Raw genomic sequence first — 23,030 nt, 5'->3', positions numbered from 1 at the left:
GGGTAAAAATGACAAAATTAACAACTGGTAAGGTATCACTTGTTTTGTTCAAGAAATCAACATGCATATTGTTGAAACCAAAGGTCAAAACAAATTAATAGTAGGATATTTATTTTAAAATAAGGATTTTCAACATTATTAATAAACTTCACCATTTGGTCCAGTTCCTTTGAGGTCTCAATGTCATCATCAGATTATCATTTTTCAAGATAGAATTATTAAGAGTATAGAAATGATTTTAAATTGATACCTGAGATAGAAGGAGTTCAGATGTCTGTCGATTCCGTTAAGAATTGTTTTTCCTAAGTTATTTTATGAGCCTGGCCTATTCTAGAAGAAAAATAACTATTGCTTAAAGATCCTCTGCATTAATTATAATTTGGACAAATAGCACGTGGGTTCTGTTTGTATTTACATTTATGTAAATACACACATTTTTCCCTTTTTTTAACTTTTGAGGTATAAATCAGAGGAATGACTGCACTGATGGAAAAATTCCTTTTGTATTTGATTATACTACTCTGGAGATTTCTTCTTAAATGTGACTTTTATTTAGAATTTTGGTCATTCTGCAATCTTAGAGAATAAATTAAGCGAAAAATAGAGTTGAACCCAGACCTGGGGGTGGGGGGGGTGTTACACAGTTCTTTTTCACAATTACTTGATGTAGTATTGAACACTTAGGCTATTGATTTGCACATGGTAGATACATTGAATGTAAATAGAATCTAACATACTAATTAATAAGTAAACTGTTTTTGTGATTCTGAACTATAATAGATATTATAGTTCTACTCTGGTGATTTATCCTTCCTAGTAGGATCAGGGATATGAATGATTGTTATTAGAATCCATAGAAGAAACATCCTAAGACTGACAAATTAGTACAACTACGGAGTAAAAACACTATTTTAAAGTTAGAGGTTAGTACTTCTTGATTTTAAAATTTATGATAGAGCCAAACAAAATTACTGTGAAAATACTTATATCACTCTGTGAAAGTTTTGTTTACTATTTTTATTAAAAAACTTGATAAAAGTGCATTGTATACATTGTTCATCCTAGAATCAAGTGTTCATCAAACATTTATGGTTCCCCCCATCCCTCCCCAAGAGGTTTTTAATTGGTGATGAAGAATAGTTGTCATCTACCAAATTAAAAACTCCAAGTTTGTAAACTTGGGACTCAGAGGAAGAAATTTGTGCCATAAAACAATTAAGTATTAGAATGTGTACACCTGTCAAGAAATAAACTTATATGTTGCAGTCTGGTAGACACACATTTTAAAAATGTATTGAATGACATTGCTGCCATATTCTTTATCCTTCATCCTTTTTTCATCAGTACATCCTCTTTATGCCTATAAGTGGTTACTTTTGCTTCAGTTAGAGGAATATGATTTATTTTTACATATATACTTGAAATCAGATGTACTTAAATGGTGTTATTCTTCAAGAGTACAGTATTTAATTAATCAAATAACTCATTGAAATACTAGGTTGACCCTTAACACCAATGAGGAAACAAAAATTTATCCACTTTGAAACATTTAATAACTTGTTTTTATAAAAACTTGAGCCTGAGACACATTAATTTTTCACATTTTATCACATTGTGTCAAAATAATTTCCCTCTATATGTGAGTATTAAAAGAAATCTCAATTATTTTTAAAAGTAAATACTTAGATGAGAACTGCATTGATGAAACATCTGAACGTTATGGAATAACTCAACTAAATCTTATTGCATGGAATATAAGTTTTAGAACCCTAGAATTGTCAGGTCAGAAAAATTTTCCTTTGCACAATTATACAAAGTTTCCTTAAAATTAATGGCAATGTTTTACTTACATTTAATTGTGTATTGAAATGAAAAGCTAAACCTTAAATGGAGGATCTTTTTACTGTCCTCATTTTTTAAATTAAAATTTATGTGGAAAATATATGCAGAAACGTTTTATTAGCCCCAAACATAACTTAAACCATTGATGTATGCATGCGTGTTGTTGCATGTTAATACACAGAATCCCCTTACACAGTTTTTTATAGATTCTTTTGGGGTATCTTTTGTCATATGATTATGTAGTTTTAAGAATTAGTTTCTTAAGAAATTAAAAAAATACTTTTTGAATTCCTTTATGTGATGAGTTTTAACTAAAACTTGTACTTATGGGTAGTTTTAACTATACATGCTTTTAGCAATATTTACAGATTGCACACTTGAAAAAAATTGTCTTTTTTAGTGTAGTTTACGATGACGATACCTGCCTGCTTTTTCCTTTGCTGCGTTGGCACAGGCATTGTGCTTATTTTGTTGTAAATGGTTCCAGTATTTTATCAGTTCGCTAGGCTGGAACTGATGAGAGGTAATTAGGTGGCTGTATTTACAGCTTGAATAAGAAACTCGCCAGTGATTGAACACAAACTCATTGGGAGGGGGCACAGGATCAATTCTTAACTTGGCAAGACAGATCCCTACATACACATCTTCCAAATGCAAACGACGAATACCTAAAGAAACTTTGAATATCTTTTCTGCCAGGTCTCCAGAAAAAACATAACCAGTTCCAGAACAGAATACAGGGTAACGCTCACTTGGGTAGAGGTCTGGAGGCATGTACCACTTACTATCTTTGTTTCGATTGGGCGCATATCCTCTCATTAGGTAACCAGTAAAATAGTTATGTCTAGGAGGCAGGTCTGGCTTCAGTAACTTATGTATTAAATATTCAGTGTTGACAAACATGTCACTGTCTGTTTTCATAACATATGGAACATGTGGACAGTACGTTGCAACCCAGTTCATACCCATAAGTGTCTTAATGGTCAGATTGTAGTACGTATCTAAGTATTCCTGTTGAATTATATCATGGTATTGTCTGCTTTCTTCCAGTATTGCACGTTGAAGGTAGCCGTTTAGCTTAATACTTAAGCCCAACAAAAAAATTCGTGTGATTTGGATACCAGGTGCTAGACTTTCATTGCCCCAAGTTTGCCGAATAGCTCTTCTAGCTTCTATTTGTCCAGGTTCTGCTGCTATTAGTAGTATTAAAAAAGGACTTTTCTCCTGGCATTTTTCAGGCTCATTGATAATATATTTGAAATGGTAAGAATTTGAATGTCCAGTACCTTTTTCACTGTAAATACTTCCATTGGCACTAAGTGTGTTCTCTAGCCCTGTAACTCCTTGTGGTGACAGGTCTGTGTTATTGGAGTTAGTTGCTGTTTGGGGCCTCAGAGTTTGAGGGACTGTGTCTTTCCAAATGTTCCGAAGGGAGCTGTGGTTTGTTTCACTTTTTGTAGAACGAAATCCTCGGAAAGTATATGTCACAGGGTTTTCTTTGAATCCAGCTTTACCTGGTAGCCAGTCATGATGATTGAAAAATAGAAACACAGCAAAAAGAAACACTAGAGAAAGTACACCAATAAGATGAGTACGGAACAGAGACCTCTTGGCATTCCAGGTCATCTTTGCAAAGCAGCAGTGCCTTCTTCTCCACTGAAGCATGTTGTAAATATCCAGTGATGGTGTAGGAGTTATTGGCAGCCGGAGATACTGTTTTCTTCTCTGAAATCAATACTATTCTTTGGTATTCATTTTCTAATTCAGTCACGTTGTGTCCCGTGCAGTCATCCTATAAAGATAAAGCATAAAGGTTTATAAAATGCTCAATACTACAAAAGTGTCTGAAAGGGACTCTGGGTGCTAATAAAATTAGGACAAGAGGTTCTTAATCTGTGAAAATATGATAATGCAGAAACAAAGCTCATAATTTGTTTCCTTTCTGCACCATAACAACAGCACTGAGAAAAGGATTAATTAAAAAATATCGGTAGCAGTTAGCACTTTGAAAGAGAAGTGATGGATTGATCTACTTAATTTCATTGTCTCAATAGCTCTGGTCATTTGTACCTTGGCTTAAGGATTTAAAAGTTATAGGCATTTAGAAGAGAAAAATGTTTCTAGATTCCTGAGAAAGGCCATATAAGAAGGTCTTGAGAACAGATGGAAAATTTATTGGCATTAATTAAAATTGATTTGACATACCATTGGTGGTATGGTGCACAGTCAGTGGCCTTTTTTGTAAAATGGTCATGTATCAGTCGTGGGACAGACGGTGCAAGGTTGATTATGGCAGAGTTCTGTTAGTCACAGTACACTGCTTGGCATGTTTCCATTGGCCCCTACTGTGTTGAGAAAGTCAATGAGAAGATGCACCTGTCAAAATTAATTTTCAGGGTCCAGTAACTTTAGAGTAGAATTTTTAGACAGTAATAAATGATTAACATTTTCAAGTACTCTCTTCTAATTTTAACCTTCCACTTCAAATATGAAATATTCAGCAGATCTTTGCCCTTAGACTTAAGATTGATTTTAAAGTATAGCAAAAAATTATCTTAATTATATATGATTTTTGGCAGAGGGTATCACATACACTACAACAGTTTTTTCTAGGCTTCCTATAAAATACAGGCAGTAGCTATTATCAGATTCAAATATTTAAAATTTTAATTTTCAGAAAATGTATCTTAAAGTATTCTTGAATTATGCTGTTATAAATCTGCATGCAGACAGTTCATTAAATTTTTAGAACTTCTAATATCACACTTCAGATTTTTTAAAGTTTTTGAAATGTCAATATGGGAAGTTTATGATCCCACATATTAAAAACTGGTTTTGTTATTCTGTATCAAGGCTTTAAAGAGCATAGCACAGTCTTATTCATGTTTGTCTTAGATTTTTCTCTTTGTTCTTAGATTTTCTAGACCAAGGATTGGGGAGTATAGAGGTAGGAAAGAGCTGTAGTTTGAATTCCATTAAGAGAGACAACAACTTTTGGGGAAGGAAGACTAACAAATAATGTAATTTTAATTTTTTCAGTTTTTTTTTCTGAAAATAATTTCTTTAAGCAAAAGAAAATAATGAAAATGTAGAAACATTTGAAATTATGTAAATGTATGTGCTTATGTAGCTTGTCATACTGATTCATGGTTAATGCATGATTTAACCTTAACATGAAATTATTTTATGAAAAATAGCATTTACATGTAAACTTATATAATTGAATAATTATAGATTAAAATTCACATACATAATGTCAAGTACCTTGAAAATATTGATTAAAAAGTTAGACATGAATGAAAGTAGTATTCTAGTAGCAGCCACTAGGAGGAGCAAGTAGGTGGGAATTTGAAGGAACTTCTAAAGTGTAACAGTACAGGCAGCAATATTTAATAATTTTTACTTTTTGAAATTATATAGCACTTTTAAAAGTCAGTATTTTCAAATGTAAAAAATTAATCATAGTTATAATTTTTTAAAGTTGGGATTGTAAAAATAGTTTGCTGTTCATTAGAGTTTACTTACATGCATTTAAATTTCACATTACTATAATAAAGAACAAGGTTATTCATTGTATCAACAAAACAGTTCTTTAATGAGCTAAGTTAAAAATAATAGATGATTTAGAAACTCATTGTTTTCCTTCTTGTAAATAGTGGCCTTTCTGTTTAGATCAGGAAACTATTTTTAAGGTTTTATTATAAAGCAATGTATTTGATAACTATTAATGATTCTCCCTCCCCACCTCATAAAAAGACCAGTAGATGTTAAGGTTATGTATGTAAATTTAAAATAAACAAAAAGTACTTTTAAAATTTGTTTCAAGTATTCTAAACAAATTCAGTACCAGCTTTCTGTTTATATAATGATACTTAGAATCTGGTTGAGATCCAGTCATATGTATTTTTATACGTGTAAATGTATGGTTTAAAAAGCAATAAATAAAGGTCATATATCTGAGTGAATGTTTGAATAAAATACTGAAGAGGTGAATGAAGATAAATGTTATAGTAATAAGTTACATTATTTTCATCAAAAGATTATACCTGAAGTGATTCCTCCAAAATATTTCAGAGCTATAGAAAAAACTATTACATATCGTGATCTATCAAATACAAAATTTTGGTTCTAATATGATTTTATAACAGTATATTATAGTGTTGCATTTTAATTTAAATTTTCTGATAGTTGTGTGTTTTGGAATATTAATCTGTGGAGGCTTGAAATATGTATCTGCTTATTTCAGAATCTCCCATTGATAAAAGAAGTTCGTGTGTCTAGCCTTAAAAATTTTTCTTTTTTAGAAGTTTCCTAGGTATTTATCATAGTTTTCTGTTAGGAGGAAGTAAAATTGAAGCAACTATTTCTCCTTTTATTAAATGATAATATATATTCTCCATTTAATGTCTGTTATATTTTAATTCCTGAAAAGTGAGAACAAGACAGAAAAGTTAAATATTTTGGCATGCACATAGTTTGGTACTTTTATATTTTTAGAACAGAAATGACTTTGATTTATTTCATAGTTTTTTTTATTATTTTCAGTGTGTATTTACATCTTGTGGATTGAAGTTCATGCAAATAATGCTACTATAAAATGCAGTTAATTTCACTCACATGCATACACAGAGATTTATCATTTGACTTTCAAACGTGTTGATATATTTAGTCTACTGGAACAGCCCTAGATTTAAGTGGTGTTTTAATAGAAAAACTTACACACTTTCATTTTGAGATGTCCAGCTTATAAAACTACTTAACTGGTGACTTTAACATTGATAAAGGTAACAAGAGGGACTTGATTTTTACAACCTTTTCTTTTGCTTATTATTTTAAACTGTTATAATAAAAATTCATGGTTATTATTGAGAGTTGATGTTGAGATGTAGTAGGGCCTGCTAAGCATGGCTAATCTTAATTTTGTAATACAGTGCTTACATATTATCTTAAAAATGTGCCTTCTGTGATTATTAAATAACACTAGTAAATTATATAAAACAAGGAAAATCAAGATATAAATAGTTTTGTAAAATTTTTAGGAATATCCTTGAGTTCTTGAGCTCTGAGTTGCTATTCTAATGATGATTGTTGCTAAAATAGCTTATTTGATCTTTATCCTGAACACACATATACTGGCAGTGGTTCATTACTACATGTTAATATACTTTGGAAGCATATTGGCTACTTTTATAGTTAATGTTTTGAACTGTTTTGCATTGCTGCTTGTGGATATTTTTATATCATAGTATTTTCACATTGTGCTTTTGCATTTCACTTTTAGAATGATCTCCAGGAACAATTTGAGGTTTCTTCCTTTAGAATCAATTACCTAAAATAAAAGTTCACTATTTCAAATAGAACAGATTTTAGCAAGTATTGACACTTCTTTGTTTAAAGTTGTGTTCATGGACACTGTACTAACATGTGACTCTACTGTGGTGTTATGGTATGCACAAACTCATACTACCTTATGTGATCCTATGCTAATGTTTTCTTTTTAGTATCTTACACTTCAGTAATACTTAAAATTTGTTCGTATACTCTTAGATGGTATTCATTATCATTATTACGGCAAGTAGATTTTGGAGGGAAGATTTCATTACTATAAGCTGTTAAGATTTTGTTTTTTAAAAGGACTTTGCAAAAAAGCTCATAATATTAAGATCATCCTTAATGCTGTTTAATGTAATTTCACTACATTGTCTCTTCATAGCCATTTTAAAGAGTGCACTTTAATTCACTAGATAAGGATTCATTTTGACCTAATTTAATGGAGGATTGCTGTGTTTTCTCTAAAGAACTACAGATTTTTTTTTAAAGTTTAAAAATCCTTTAAAGTATGTCTTGTTACTTTTGTCTTTTCCGTCTTACATGTCTATAGTCCAGCATTACTCCAAGCTACATATTTAGTTAAATAAAGAAGTGGCAGCTTGTCTTCTAAACAATGACAAATTTTTAAATTATTTTTTTAGAAACCCTTTCTTAGTTTCAAGGGCAGTGAACTATGTGAACTTGTTTATCAAGGATTAGTGCCTCCAGGGCTATAAAAAGGTAACACATTTAAACGAATATCATATACAAGATATCGACATACCTTCCTCGGTCAGGCCATTTATGTGGAGAGGATTATGCCCACTGAAAATACTTTTGGCACGCCATCACTTCAGCAAAAAGATGCTATCGAACATGCGCACATCCCCCAACAGTCTGCCTTCTGCGATTGCTTTTCACAGTATCCAAAGTGTCCATCTGTCTGCTTGTCTTCAAGTTACCCTCCTTGTTCATATGGGTCCTAGTCTTCTGAGATTTCCCCTTTCTTTCATTCTCTCTTTTGTTAAACAAAAGAGCTGTAGTTGTCCGTTGTATTTGGAGCCCTGTTGACTCTTTCCGACAGTTGATGCATTGAAGCTTTTTACATCTGCTGTTTTCCTGGCTGGACAATGCAGTGCTGTATTCTCTTCTCAGTATCCATATTTCTAGTATTAACACTGAGCTGCAGTGTAAAGCAGCAGAGCTAGAATCTAGCGCTTCAGTTGTGTTGGAAAAGAATAGGTTTTACCTCTCTTCTTTCTTTGCTGTGTGGCAGCTGCAGGAAAGATTTTTTTGAGCAGTTTCACTGGGGTTTTAGTCTATAATATGAAATCCACGGTTCCTCAGCTGCTGCACAAGCAGGCAGCAGTTTAAATGTGGGCTTGACAGATGCTCTCTCTGACAGAGCAGAATTTAACGTCACTGCTTGGCTGAATCCCACGTGATTGTTTGCATTCATTTTGACTAAAAACCTAAGGTAGAGAGAAGCTTAGAGATTTTGCTTCTCTGTGAGACATTATATATATTAATATAAGTGTAGTGATGAGTGAATAATGTGAAAAGGGGATGATTATGAAATGAATGGTTATGATTTCATTTTCTTACAGCTTATTCCCCCCTCCCCCTTTTTTTCCCCTATCCGCAGGCAGCGTATTCTAAACATTTTCTGTTAGATGGTAGTTTTTATGTTTCTTAAATGCTTTGGTAGGGCATAAGTAATACAAGATTTTCAATGTAAATTGATGTAATTAACCCCTTCAGGACTTTCCTTCTCTTCAGTTTTTTTCCCTGCCTAACATTGCTCTGAGTTTGCTAATATGTAGTTACGATTCATACTATCTTTCATCTGTAATTTAGACATTTCTCCCATTTTCTGCAGTTGGTATAAATCAGCTGCTGTGGATTGCTTTAACTATTGGGAGACGTGATATAGCCCACTTCTTTTTTGCTCTGTGTGTTTTCAAGTGTTTTTGAAGGCAGTAAACTTTATTTTTGATCAACATTAATGTCAACATTTTAAACTTATTTTTTCTTTTCTTAAAAATTAAATTTATCATAGAATTCAAACAAATGATATGGTAGTAGAATATAATTAGAAGTATCTTCTTGGTGAATTATGGGATCTTTCTTCCTTTTTTGGTACCAGGGATTGAACCCAAGGGTGCTTAACCACTGAGCCATATCCCCCACCCATTTTTTATATTTCATTTTGAGACAGTCTCACTACTGAGGCTGGCTTTGACTTGTTGTCCTCCTTCCTCAGCTTCTCGAGCCACTAGGATTATAAGCATGTGCCACTGTGCCCAGTGGATTATGTTTTTTTCTACTTAGGTTGTCTTATACTAGTATTTCAGGATGGTTTAGTAACTTGCCATGAAGCAAATTTTATAATTTAGATAATCTGAAAGCCTTCTTAATATGACTAATTTCTTGGATAATTTGGTGTCTTGCTGCTTTTTTTCTGAAAGAGCAGAGGGCAGTTTTATTTTTAATAGCTTTATCAGCTTTTTCTCTAATACTCTAGGGACTAAGTAATTTATAGTTTCCGAGTTTAAACTCACCCATCTTCCCTTCCTCCATAATATTTGTTATTTCAGATGAGTGAATAAAGATTTATATTTTCTCTAATATTAAAAAAATTTTGCCCTCAATATTTTTTAGTTTTGTTCATAAAATGTGCTCTCAAGTTTTCAGGAATAATTTTATTTTGTTTCTTAGGAGTATATGTCATTTTTTTCTAGAAATTTTAGAAGGAAATTTTCACACACACACACACACACACACACATATACACACGCACACACACGAACACATACATATGTACATGAAATCTCTAAGGCTTTGACTTTGGTTAGTCTAGTTTGAGGGAGAGTACTAAAACCCTTCTCAGCATTTAGTCCTTATTCCCCCCCCCCCCCCACATACTACAATGCTTACTACTACTTTTTTGTTAGGTAAACTAGAGTAGTGGAGTAATGGTTATGAAACAACCTAAAATAACTTATTTTTCAAAAGTAGAAGTGAATTTTAGTAGAGCAGTATTTAGTAGTGATTCCTTATATAAAATTTGTGAGTTAGTGGGCAGCAGCCATTTATCATTTATCCAAAATGAGGTTGTGTGCTAACCACCTGAACTGTTAAATAAAATGGCTTTTATTCCTCATGATGGTTTTATTATTGTAATACCCATTTTAAAGATGAGAAACCAGTGCCTAAAGTTAATAGTTAGATATCAGCTGATTAGTGATTAGAGACCATATTGGAAACTTTTGAAGCAAGATTATCTAAATTTTTATGCTATATTCTTAAGCATTATGCGACATGGGTGCTAGAGAAATTTTGAGAATTTTTTCCCCAACACTGGCACAATATGTCGAGCAATCATTAATAGAATTATGTGATGTTTATATTTTCACTTTGATCACTTTTTCCATAAATACATATTGATAAACTACTGTATACTAAAATTTCATTTAGGCACAGATGTTGGGATATGAAGATGATTTAGACACATTCCTTTTTCTTCTCCAGGAAAGGATATTTTTAATCCTTTTTGAAAGTAAAAGTTTTTTATGCTTGATAACTGTACATATTTATGAGGTACATTGTGACATTTTAATATATTATGTAAAGATCAAATCAGTAATTGCCATATTCACCTTTGCCAGTTTTTTGATTGAATTCTTTCTTTGATGTGCCACTGGATTTTTGGTGTGCGGGGGGGTACTGGGGATTAAACCCAGGGGAAAATAACCACTAAGCTACATCTCCAGCCCTTTTTAGTTTTTATTTTGATACAGGATCTCATTAAGTTGCTTAGGGCTTCACTAAGTTACTGAGACTGACCTCGAACTTGGAATTCTCCTGACTTAGCCTGTCAAGTCTCTGGGATTACAGGTGCGCGCCACTATGCCTGGCTGGATCTTAATGACGAAGAGAGCTGCATATTCATTAATGGTTCCCTCCAGTGTTGGGTTGAGCCCCTGAATCACCAGTGAGCTGTTTTTCAAGTAAGTTTACAAATATTAATACAGCAGGAGACTCCTGAAAATTACTAACAAAAGATGCCTGTGTACTTAGCCAGAATTTTCTTCAGACTTTAAGGTACATCCTGCAAACTGTTTCTTGATGTTTAAGTTATGCTGATTAAGAACTTTTCTTAAGAAAAACAGAGCAGATGCAACATTAAAAGTTCCTAGTGGTTTTTTTTTTTGTTTTTGTTTTTGTTTTGTTTTGTTTTTTTAAAGCATCCTACATCATGTTTCCAGTTAAAAGTAAAAATCTTATGACAGGCAAGTTGTACATGTTCTTCCTTTAGTTTCTTTTCATATCTGAATTCTCCAGTTAAACTAACTCAGTAAATGTGGCAGGTTTCTTTGTCAGACTAAGCAAACTGACAGCTACTTTTATAGTTATAAATGGCTTATAATTATTACTTGCTTAGGTCTATTGTAACACATACCTGATGGCAAGTAGGTGTTTATTACTCTGTGCATCCTGGCCATAAATGTCCATCTGGTTTTAGCATTTTCCTTACCTTGTCTGGAAGAGCCCTTAAGAAGGGATTACTGATACCTCCTAATTCCTAGTTGTACTGGGTATAGGAAAAAATTATTCCTTTATTTATGCAGTTAATATTTTTGAATGATTATTACATTATGAATCAGATGTAAACCTGCTGCTCAGGTTGCTCACTATCTAATAGTAATTCATGGTTTTATTATCTATTTGTATTTGTATATAAATTCAGGTATATGTCCTTGGTTGGAAAAAAGATTTAGAGAGAATGTGTAAACTTCCAAAGAATGAGACCACTTAAAACAGTGAGCAATTACCTTTGAGTAATATCAGAAGGGAGGCATAAATCTACTTTTTTCCTACATTGGTCTCCATTTCTATTTATGCTTTAGTATGAGTAGTTGGCCTCTAAACTTAAAGCACTTAATTTCAGCTGGTGCTAATCAGAACTAGCTGTCATTTTTTTCAGTGCTGGACAAGAATCAGTTATAAATTTCACTGTACAACTCTGAAAACTGGCATTTGAGAGTTATTTTTAATTATTTTGAGGTCCCTCAACAATTTTGCATAGTAATATTTACTTGGAGTTTATCTTGATTATTTTTAAAATCTGATGCATTCTAATTACATGAAAAATTTAGACAAAAGGCTTATTTTTACTTAATATTTTCCTTTTTGAAGAAAAATTAGTGTTTAAAGTTTAGAATTGTTCTCTAAAGTCTACAGATGATACATAATCCAGTTTTACTTTCTTTGAGCTCCCAAAGCAAGAATTAGCCTGAGAGCAAATTAGCAATCTCAGAATGACCACAAGTGTCAGTGTTTGCCTGCCTTATTTTTTTCCTTCCATTTTCACCAAGTTGTGCAGCATATACTTATATTGTTTAAGAATTTCTTTTGACTTGAGAGCAAAGTTAAATTGATGTGTCTCTTTTAGAACTCTTTATAGACATCTTTATCTGTTTTAATTCATACAAATTATCATGATCCTAAGGGAAAATGTAAACATTTAAAATCAGCTGTGATACAGCAAATGCTTTTTAAGCGTGTGTGCTAATCGGTTTCTCAGTAACCTAGCAATTTCAGTCAGGGATAGTAAGTACATTTAGAGCTCTGGTTCTCAATGGGGGTGGTATTGGGGGTAGTATTTGCTTGCTCTTTAAAGGTGCTGGAGGGCATTTAGTGGTAGGGCCAAAGTAGGTAGTCTCCTGCAGTGTGTGGGACAATCCCTGTAAACAACAAAGACTATTACCATGTTCTGTAGGATTTCTGAGTGTCCCATTGATAAAAGACCTTCTTTGTAATTAAATGAATTTAAAACATTGGCTTATAAAAGTGCCCTTTTTTTTTTTTTTTTGGTGATGCGCTGAGGATTGAACCCAGGACCTTGTGCTTGACAGGCAAGCACTCTATGAACTGACCTATATCCCCAGCCCCTAAAGTATTTATTTTAGTTTTAATATACACTGAATTTTTTAGGAATCTAACTATGGTGTATTATCAAGGGAATCTTGTACTTTACATTTTATTGAACTTTGCAAGTAGTTCACCATTTCAGAAACTCATGTTTATGATGTTTATAGTAATTAAATCTCTGAGTATTTATAATTGTTACATTTATTGTGATTTTATTGGTAGGTATCAGCATCTGGTTAGCCATATCTGGTGTGCTGTCTGAGGTTTACATGTTGAAATAGATAATTTTATCATGAAATTCTTAAATTTTCTCTTTTAATATTACATTGAATTTTTAAAAAATATGCATAGGTTCATTATATTACTTATTCATTTCCTTGCAGGTTATTAGAAGGGTTAGCTTTAAAGTAATTTTTTATGAAGAGGATGTGTTGAATTTGATAGGATTGTGAAGCCCACTGGGCCTGCACCTTTGATTAAGTTATTTCAGGCACCCCACTTCCTGCAAACCCAACATGTTTCTGGTATTCAGAATTTTTAGCACTGTTAAAGTATAATAAATAATTTGTAAATTCAGGTAGAGATATAAACTATTAAAACTTAAAACTCCTTTAAAACCTAGCAAAGAAGCATAGTTACCCAGATATGTTAACAGTATTAGAAAGTATTTCTTAAACATAACTATTGTAGATAAGGGGAAAAAAAAAAATCAAGTGTTATATTTCCCCCAAAGAGCTTTTATGAAGGAAAAAAGTGAAACAATCAACTGTACTTGATTCTAAAATCATGTGGCTCTACTTAATGATTGTTTATGGTCTGATTAGATTAAGCACCCAAGTAGAAAAGAAGCATATAAAGACTATGTATAGTATTAGGAAGGGGTAATGTTTTACTTTAGGGTTTGATTTTTCTTTTCCTCCCACCTCAGCTTTAAGAGGGTCACTTACATTCTGCAAATACATAAAACATTTTTTATATGTAAGCTACAGGGAGGCATGAGATACATCCTTAGTTTGCTTTCTTTCAAGGAATTGAAAGCCTTGTTGATAACATGGGTCATCATAAAAATAGAATTACTGGAAGTAAATGTTACTTTTTTTCATGTATAAACTGTGCAGTTAGCTATAGTATTGCTCAGTTTTTGATACTGAATATTGGTACTTTGGGTCTTTTTCATTTGTACTTGGTTTATAATATATTTTAATACTTTTAATTCTTCAAACAGTTCTAATTTTTTAAAAAAACTTGTTAAAATGAATAAGACAAGGTCTCACAGGTTATAGAGTTGCTGAGTTTTAGTGAACCAAAATAAAAAGAATATTTTTATATTTTTGTTTTACCCCTGTTTTGATCATTGATTATTTACTACCATTGAATATTTCTTTTTTATTATTCACCTCATAGGTTTTTTAATTATTGTTGTTATTGCAGTGCTGGGAATTGAACCTAGGACCTCATGCTTGACAGACAAAATGCTTTACTACCAAGCTACATCCCCAGCCCCTAATATTTTTTATAAATAAACAAATTTTATAAGTTAATGGATTTCACTGTGTCATTTCCACCCTCCCTTTGATTCTCCCTTGCACTCCCCTCTGTCCCCTCTCCCTCTAGCTTCCCAGTTTTCTTCTCTAACAACCCCTATTCTACTGTCAGGTTACTTTTTTTTTTTTTTTTTTTAAGTTTCCACATATGAGAAAAAATTTGAAATAACAATATTTGCCTTTCAGTGTCTGGATTCTTTCACTTAATATATACCCAGGAGTGAAATTGAAATTGGTAATTCTAGTTTTAGTTTTTGTGGACCCTCCATACTGTTTTCCACAGTAGCGCTATACCTAATTTACATCCCCACCATTAGTATACAGGGGTTCCTTTCCTCCATGTCCTTGCCAGCATTTGTTGGTTTTCTTAATCTCATAGTAGTTTTGATTTGGTTTCCCTGATGGCTAAAGATATTAAGCATTTAAAACAAATATTTATTGACTATTTGTATTTCTTCTTTTGAGAAGTGTCTGCTATTTCTGTTTTAGTCAGCTTTTTCGCTACTGTGACTGAAAGACCCGACCCGAACAAATGTTGAGGAGGAAAGGTTTATTTAAGGGCTCACGGTTTCAGAGGTCTCACTCCACAGACAGCAAACTCCAATCCTCGGGGCTGGAGGTGAGGCAGGACATCATGGCGGAGGAGTGGGGCAGAGGGACGCGCCTGCAGAGAGGGAGAGCTCTCCGCTTGCAGCTACTAATATACCCAAAGCCACGCCCCCAAAGCGGCACCTCCTCCAGCCACGCCCCACCTGCCTTCAGTTACCACTCACTCAATGCCATCAGGACAGATCATTTGCCTATTTGTAAATTTGGGTTTCTCTTTTTTCTTTTTCTTTTTTTCTCTCTCTTTCTCTTTCTCTCTTTTTCTTTTTTCTTTTTTTCTTTTTCTTTTTCTTTCTTTTTGTGCCAGGAATTGAATCCAGGACCCTTCAACCACTGAGCTACATCCTCAGCCCTTTTTTAGATTATATTTTGGGACAGTGTCCAAGTTTTTTAGGACTTTGTTAAATTGCTGAGGCTGGCTTTGGATATGAAATCCTGCTTTTGCTTCCTGAGCCGCTGGGATTACAGGTGTATGCCACCGTGCCTAGCTGAGTTTTTTGTTTATGTTCTTTGTTTATGCTCTGGGTATTAATCCTCTATGAGATCAGTGTCTGACAAAAATCTTCTCCCATTCTGTTTGTTCTTCACTCTGTTGATTGTTGTGCAATAGCTTTTTAATATAATCCCATTTGTCATTTATTGCTTTTGTTTCTCGAGCTGTTGGAGTCCTATTCAGAAAATAATTTCCCATGTTATTATCTTGATATGTTTCCTCTCTATTTTCTTGTACCTTCAGAGTTTCAGATCTATAGTAAGGTCTTTGATCCATTTTGAGTAGATTTTTATACAGAGTGCAAGACACTAGTCTAGTTCACTTCTCCTAACATCATTTGTTGAACAGGCTGTCCTTTTTGCAACTTATGTTTTTGATACATTTGTTAAGAATCATTTGACTGTGGATGCATGTATTTTTTTCTGGATTCTTTAGATCTTTTGTTCCATTGGTCTGTGAACCTTGCCGTTTTTCTTACTCTGACGCTGTAGTATGTATTGAAACCAAGTATGGTGATTCCTCCATCATTGCCTTTTTAAAAATTGTTGTTGCTCAGAATTGCTTTGGCTATTTGGGATCTGTTGTGCTTCCATATGAAGTTTAGGATTTTTTTTTCTTCTTCTAATTCTGTGAATAAAGTGATATTTTTGAGGGGGATTGCATTGAATCTGTAGACTTAGCAAAATTAACAGTATTAATTCTCCCGGTCTCTGAGTTGTTTTTTTTTCCCCCCATCTTGTACGTCTCCTTCAACTTCTTTCTTTAGTGTTTTTTATAATTTTTGTTGTAGAGATCTTTTACATTCTTAGGTTTATTCCTGGATAACTTTTGGGGGTGAGTATTGTAAATGGGATTACATTCCTGATTTCTTTCTCAAGTGAGTTCATTATTGGTGTATAGAAAAACTACTAAATTTTGTATGTTGATTTTGTGTCCTACTATTTTACTGAATTTATCAGTTGTAAGACTTGTCTTTTGGTTAGAGTCTTCAGAATTTTCTCAGTATAGAATTATATCAGTAAACTGGTAATTTGAATTTTTCTTTCTTTCTGTTGCCTAATTGCTCTGGCTAAAATGTCTAGTACTGTACTAAATAAGAGCAGTAAGGGTGAACATGTTTTTCTTATTCCTAACCTTAGAGGAAATACTTTTAGTTTTTACTGATTCAGTATGAATCAGTTGGCTATGGGTATGTCATATGTAGCCTTTGTTATGTTGAAATACGATCCTTCTGTTCTAAACCCTGTTGTTGAGGGTTTTTATCAGGAAGCAGTGGTGAATTTTATCAATGGCTTTTTCTGCATCTGTTGAGATGATGTGATTTTTATTCTTATTCCTTTTATATGCTGTATTATTTTATTCATTTGTCTATGTTGAGCCATCCTTGAATCCTTGGTGTTCATCTTTGAAACCAACTAGATTATGGTGTATGATTATTTTAATGTTCTGTTTAATTCAGTTTTCAAGTGTTTTAATTGAGGATTTTTAACATCTGTTTTCATCAGGGATATTGTTATATTTTGCTATTTATTTATTAGTTTTTATTGTGTCCTTATCACATTTTGGGAGCAGGGTAATTAACTGGCTTTTCTTATGGAATACTTTGAGGAGCATTGGTGTTCTCTTAAAAGTAAAAATTATCGGTGAGTCCATCTGACTCCAGGCTTTTATATGTTTGGAGATTTTTTTATTCTACTTCAATCTTACCACTTGAATTCTTAGTGCTTTGTTTTTATATCCTCATGTGTTTTCAGAAATTTGTCAGTTTTTCTGTATTTTATGATTTAATCACATGTTCTTTTTCAAAATATTCTCTAACGATCCTTTGAATTTTAGTAGTGCCTGTTTTAATGTCACCTTTCACATTTAATTTTATTTCTTGGGGTTTTTTTCTTTTTGTTAGTTTAGCTAAAGGTTTGTTGATTTTGTTTGTATTTTCAAATAACCAGTGAGTGATTAGTTTCACTGATGTTTTGTTTTGTTCTTTTAGTCTCCATTTCATTTATTTCTGCTCAGATCTTCTATAAAATTTGGGTTTGGCTCTTATTTTTCTAAAATCTAGAGACATACCATTGGTTATTTATTTGAGTTCAGTCTGTCTCTATGTCTATGTATGTACTCATTGCTGTCATTTTCCCTCTTAGTATTGCTTTTGCTGTATCCCACAGATTCTGGTATATTTTTGTTTTCATTTTTATTTGATTTTAGGAAATTTTTAATCCTCATTGCTCGTTTTTATCCATCGACCCACTGTTCAAAAATATTTTCAATCTCTGTATATTTATATAATTTCTGTAATTTCTCTTGCTGTTGATTTCTAGTTTTATTTGGTTATGATACGTTAAGATGCAAAAAATTATTTCAGTTTTCTTGAAATTATTAAGACTTGCTTTATGGCCTAACGTGGTCTATTTTGGAAAAAGTTTCATGTGCTGATGAAAAGAATATGTATTATTGTACGTGTTGGGTGGAATATTCCATAGATGTCTTTTTAAATTCATTTTATCTGTAGTGTAATATACTTTTCTCTTTGTTCGTTTGTTGCCCAGATGATTTGTCTTGGGGAGAGTTGGATATTAAAGTCACCCAATGTTATTGTATTGAGGCCTGTCTTTCCCTTTAAGTCTAGTAGTCTTTGTTTTATAAAATTAGGTGCTGTCATGTTTGGTGCATCTATATGTATAAATGTTATATCTTCTTGGTGGATTGTTCCCTTTACTAATATGTAGTGACCTTTGTTTTTTGTAACAGATTTTGTCTGAAGTTTATTTTGTCAGACATAAGTACAGTTATTCCTGTTTTACTTCCAGATTCCATTTGCTTGGAAAGTCATTTTCCATCCTTTCACTGTCAGTCTCTGTATGTCTTTTCAGTGAAGATGAGTTGCTTGCAAGCAGCATTTTGTTGGGTCTTATTAAATGCAGTCAGCCATTCTACATCTTTTAATTTTTGAATTAAGATTATTTGCATCCAGTGTAATATTATTTTTGAAAGGTGTATAGTGGTTGTTCCTATTATTTTGTTGATTTTATTCTGAATGTTTTGAATATTCTATGTTAATATCCTCCTCATTAATTTCAGACATTTAAGGTTTAGTATATTGATAATGTTGGATTTTTTTCTTTTTTCCTATTTCTCATTTGTATAGTCTTCTAGGGGAGATTTAGTCTTCTCTGAGCCCTCATGATTGTTTTTTCCTCTTTATGGTGTCAGTTTTCTTTAAGGATCTTTTGTAATGCTGTAATAGTTATCTCTTACTTTATGTTTATCTTGGAAATTCTGTATTCCTTCTTCCATTCTTAAGGATAACATTTCTGGCTGTAGTGATCTTAGTTTGCAATTATTTTCTTTTAGGACTTGAAATACATTATTCCATGCCGTTCTGACCTTCAGAGTCTCTGCCGAGAAAACTGTTATTGTAATGGGTTTGCCTTTAAATGCAACTAATGCTATATGGCACTTCTTTTTTGCAGCTGCTAATGTCTGTTTAGGATTCTCAATGTCTCCTGTACCTGCATGTCCACGATTTTTCCAAGATTTGAAACCTTTTTCTGGCTACTTTTTCACTGGGTAGGATTTCTGTGCCCTTAATGTGTCACTCTTCTCCCTCCATTATTATAGATTATGTGAATATTTGGTCATTTAAATGTTGTCCCAGATGTCTTGTATGATTTCTTCAGTCCTCCCCCTTTACTGCTATCTGAATGCAATATTTTGCCAGTTGCCTTCATGCTCCAATATTCTTTCTCTTGCTTGATCTAGTCCATTGTTAAAGCTTTCAGCCAAGCCTTTTATCTGATTCATTGAGCTTTTTATTTCAAGGTTTCTATGTGGTTCTTTTTCAGCATCTCTATTTCTTTATTGAAATGCTCATTCATGTCTTATATTATCTTCCTTAATTCTTTCACCAGTTTGTTTTCTCTCTGATTTCATTGTACTTTTTAATAATAATTCTTTTGAATTATTTGGCATTTTATCTGCCTTCCGTGTTTTTGGAATCTTACTATAGGTTTGTGAACTTCAGGAGGTGACTTTTTTTCTTGTGTTTCTGTGTTAAAATGGATACCTCTTCCACTTATGTGATGATCTTTACATAAGCAGTCTCCTTCTGACAATGTGTCTTGGGGCATCAGTTTTTTTTTTTTTTTTTTTGTATAATGTTGAGTTTGATTCCAGTTGGACTTTGTATTGTAGTCTCTCTATGGCTTTTTTGGCCAGTGTATACTCTGTCACAATCTGAGGGACCTGTTTTCTCTCTAATCTTGCAAGACTTGGGGGGGTGTGGGAGTCCCTTTGGTAGTTCAGTCAAGTGTGTACCGTGTTTCCTCCTACAACAGGATTGGAGCTCCTATCAGGTATTGGGGGCTTCCTCAGGTATTATTATTGATACTGGTTTTGTTACTTGAAAGCGGTTCTGGTACTGGCCATTCCAATCATTTGGAGGATTCTGAAGTTTCATGCTATGTCAGTACAAATTCTAGTGTTTCATGGGTAGAGGCAGGGGCCCGTGTCACTAATACCCCCTGAAGCACTCACCTCAAATCTTAGAATTTTGATTCAGCATTCAGATATTAATTATTACTACCTAGATTAATATTGTAGATTGAGCATTCCTAACCAGAAAATCCAAAATCTGAAATTTTTTGAGTATCAGTGAGGATTCCACTAGTAGAAACTTTCTTACCTGCCTTCATGTGATGGGTAGCATTCAAAATGCAGGTGCACCAAAAGTATTGTATAAATTTACCTTAAGGCATACATATAAGGTGTATATGAAGCATAAATGAACTTTGTGTTCAGACTGGGATCCCGTCTCCATGGCATTTCATTATATATATATGCAAATATTTCAAATTTAAAAACCCCAAATTCAAAAGATTTCTGCTTCCAAGCACTTCTGAATAAGGAATACTCAGCCTGTGTTGGCCAATGTGATTAGCAAGCTCTCAATGTCTGCTTCCAATGTGTTGTTGATCTGATAGGGTAGGGGATGGATTAATGCTGAAATCTTTAAAGGTGTGGTGTCCCCAACAGTTGTATTATTTTTCTCTGCTGTAGTTGTATGAGTGAGTGTCCAGGAGTAGACCCAGGGTTGGAGCAGAAGTAAGTTGTGACTGGAGCAAGGTGCATTTCCTCTTAGCTGGGCTGGGCATGTAGTATGTAGTTCAGCAGAACACCTGCCCATGATGCATGAAATTCTAGGCTCAGTCCCTAGCACAGGGAAGAAGAGAAGGGAAAAGCAAAAACAAAAAACAGATACAAGATAAAAGAAAAACAGATAAAAAAGTAAAATAACAAACAACAGCAGTAGCAACAACTCATCAAGCAGCTACATTTCCATTGGTTTTTTATTCTGTATGATGGAGAAGCATGTGAGCTGCTAATTATCTCTAATCTGCCATCTTGAATCCCAACCTTTCCTCATAGTTGACTTTTCTTTTACCTTCTTTTCTAACTTTTCATAGAATTTTATTTATTTACAACTCCAGAATTTATAATGTTCCAGAATATTTCAACTAAGTTTTTGGTGCATGTTTTCTTGTGTGTGTATAGTTTCACACAGTGAAGTACATATAGATCTCTGTTTTTAGTATCATTTTCTCAGTTTATTGAATCACCTTAAGTGGTAAAATGTTGAACGTTTTTATACAAAGTTTACTATATTGACATTTTCCCTTTTGCTTATATTGTCTAGTAATTATAAATCTGTGTTTCTCAAAATAATCAAATTAATAACTAATTTGAAACATTTGGTAGAGGGAGCTGGGCAGGGGAATATTGTTTTTATTGACATGGAAAAAATGAATGAATTTATATTACTGGTCCATTATACCATCATCTGAAGAAACCCATATTGGATCAAGTGTTTAAACTTAATCTGTTAATAACATTCAGATTATACTTAAAATGGCATCCTTTCTAGTGAAAAGGTTTAGTTACATTAGAATAATAGAATAATGGAATGTCAGACCAGAATTGTATCTTTGAGATCATCTAAAAATCGGTCTTTTGTAGTTTACAAATAAAGTAACTAATACTCTGAGAGGTTATGATTTTCTCAAAGTGTAAAGTGGTCCACTTTATGCTCTGAAGTCAATGCTTGCTGCTCTGCCACTGCAACTTATTTTTAAAACCAACATGTTTCCTTTTCTCCCTCTCTCCCTGCTTCTCCCTAATCGCTCCCCTTCTCTAATCTCAGGGGAAACAGGATTACTGTTCTTCTCCATCCTAGACAGAATTACCTGTCCTTGAGCACACAGCCGCCACAGGAACGAAGTAATTCAGACTTGGGGATCTCAGAAATGACTGTCTCCCAAATTAAATGAATTACAACTCTGACAGAACACATGGAATGTAGCCTTTGAACCACCTTTTCCCTTGAAGGGCAGAATCACAGCTTCTGGGATAGGAGTTCCCTGTGCTTCTCCTTTGCTAGCAAGGCAATAAAACTTTTTTTCCCCTTTTGTCAAAACCATGTCCTCATTATTGGATTGGTATGAGGGACAAGGACTGAGCTTTTGGCTGTAAATTGCCTGCAATTTAATGTGGCAAAACCAGAGCTAGATCCTAAACTTTGTAAATCAAGTTTTTCACATCAATTAACATTGCTTCTATTATTTGTTCTGTTAGTTCTTGAACCTTTAAGCTACACAAAAGATTCTGTGGATATAGCCCATATTATAGTAACAATAATTCTGCCAGTTTTAAGTAAAGAAAGAGTGCTTCTGTTAAAACTTAATGAGACATACAGAAGAGTTGTTCCTTTGTGCCAGAAAGTATGAAATCATTATAGACTTTGATATTAATGGAGGTCAATATACATGCTTTAAAATTTTTTTTTTTAGTTGTAGATGGACACAATACCTTTATTTATTTATTTATCATGTGATGCTGAGGATTGAACCCAGTGCCCCACACTGGGCAAGAACTCTACCACTGAGACCCAGCCCTATACATGCTTTTGGTTGTTGCTAATTGCATTTCTATAATAAAACATTTCAACTGCATTCTCATGGAAGTCATTTTTTAATCAGGAGATAAATGAGGAAAAAAAAAGACATTTCTTTAATATGCAGGATTATTCCTAAAGATTTTGTTCATTCTTTCACTTTTTCCTCTTTTTGTTACCAGAAGCTCAGTTCTTGTCTTCAGTGCCAGTCCAATAATGAGGACAAGGTTTTGAGAAAAAGGAAAAGTTTTATTGCTTTGCTTATTAACAAAGGAGAAACATGGGGGACTCCTGTCCCACAGACTATGATTCTGCCCATGAGAAGTCAGGGGTTTTTAAAAGGAGATGAGTT

At 33.3% G+C, this 23,030-nt stretch overlaps 2 protein-coding genes across 3 annotated transcripts in view; one reads left to right on the top strand and one right to left on the bottom strand.

The window, feature by feature from the left end:
* The window catches only part of Cdc73 (cell division cycle 73), a 120,228-nt gene that overhangs the window by 60,719 nt on the left and 36,479 nt on the right, over positions 1-23,030 (top strand). The window lies entirely within an intron of this gene.
* On the bottom strand, positions 50-8,521 carry B3galt2 (beta-1,3-galactosyltransferase 2). The gene is made up of 2 exons (XM_047520552.1): positions 7,937-8,521; positions 50-3,634 (listed from the first exon to the last, which is right to left on the bottom strand). Exon 2 carries the CDS (start codon positions 3,505-3,507, stop codon positions 2,239-2,241), a length of 1,269 nt encoding a protein of 422 aa, XP_047376508.1. The 5' UTR covers positions 3,508-3,634; positions 7,937-8,521; the 3' UTR covers positions 50-2,238.

Source organism: Sciurus carolinensis, chromosome 12, assembly GCF_902686445.1.
Source record: "Sciurus carolinensis chromosome 12, mSciCar1.2, whole genome shotgun sequence".
In the NCBI taxonomy this organism is placed as follows: domain Eukaryota; kingdom Metazoa; phylum Chordata; class Mammalia; order Rodentia; family Sciuridae; genus Sciurus; species Sciurus carolinensis.
Note: the sequence above shows the minus strand (reverse complement) of the source record. Positions and strands in the feature narration are given on the sequence as shown.

What these genes read in the sequence shown, in the direction of transcription:
- B3galt2 (XM_047520552.1), bottom strand. Translation starts at nt 3,507, where the DNA reads ATGCTTCAGTGGAGAAGAAGGCACTGCTGCTTTGCAAAGATGACCTGG.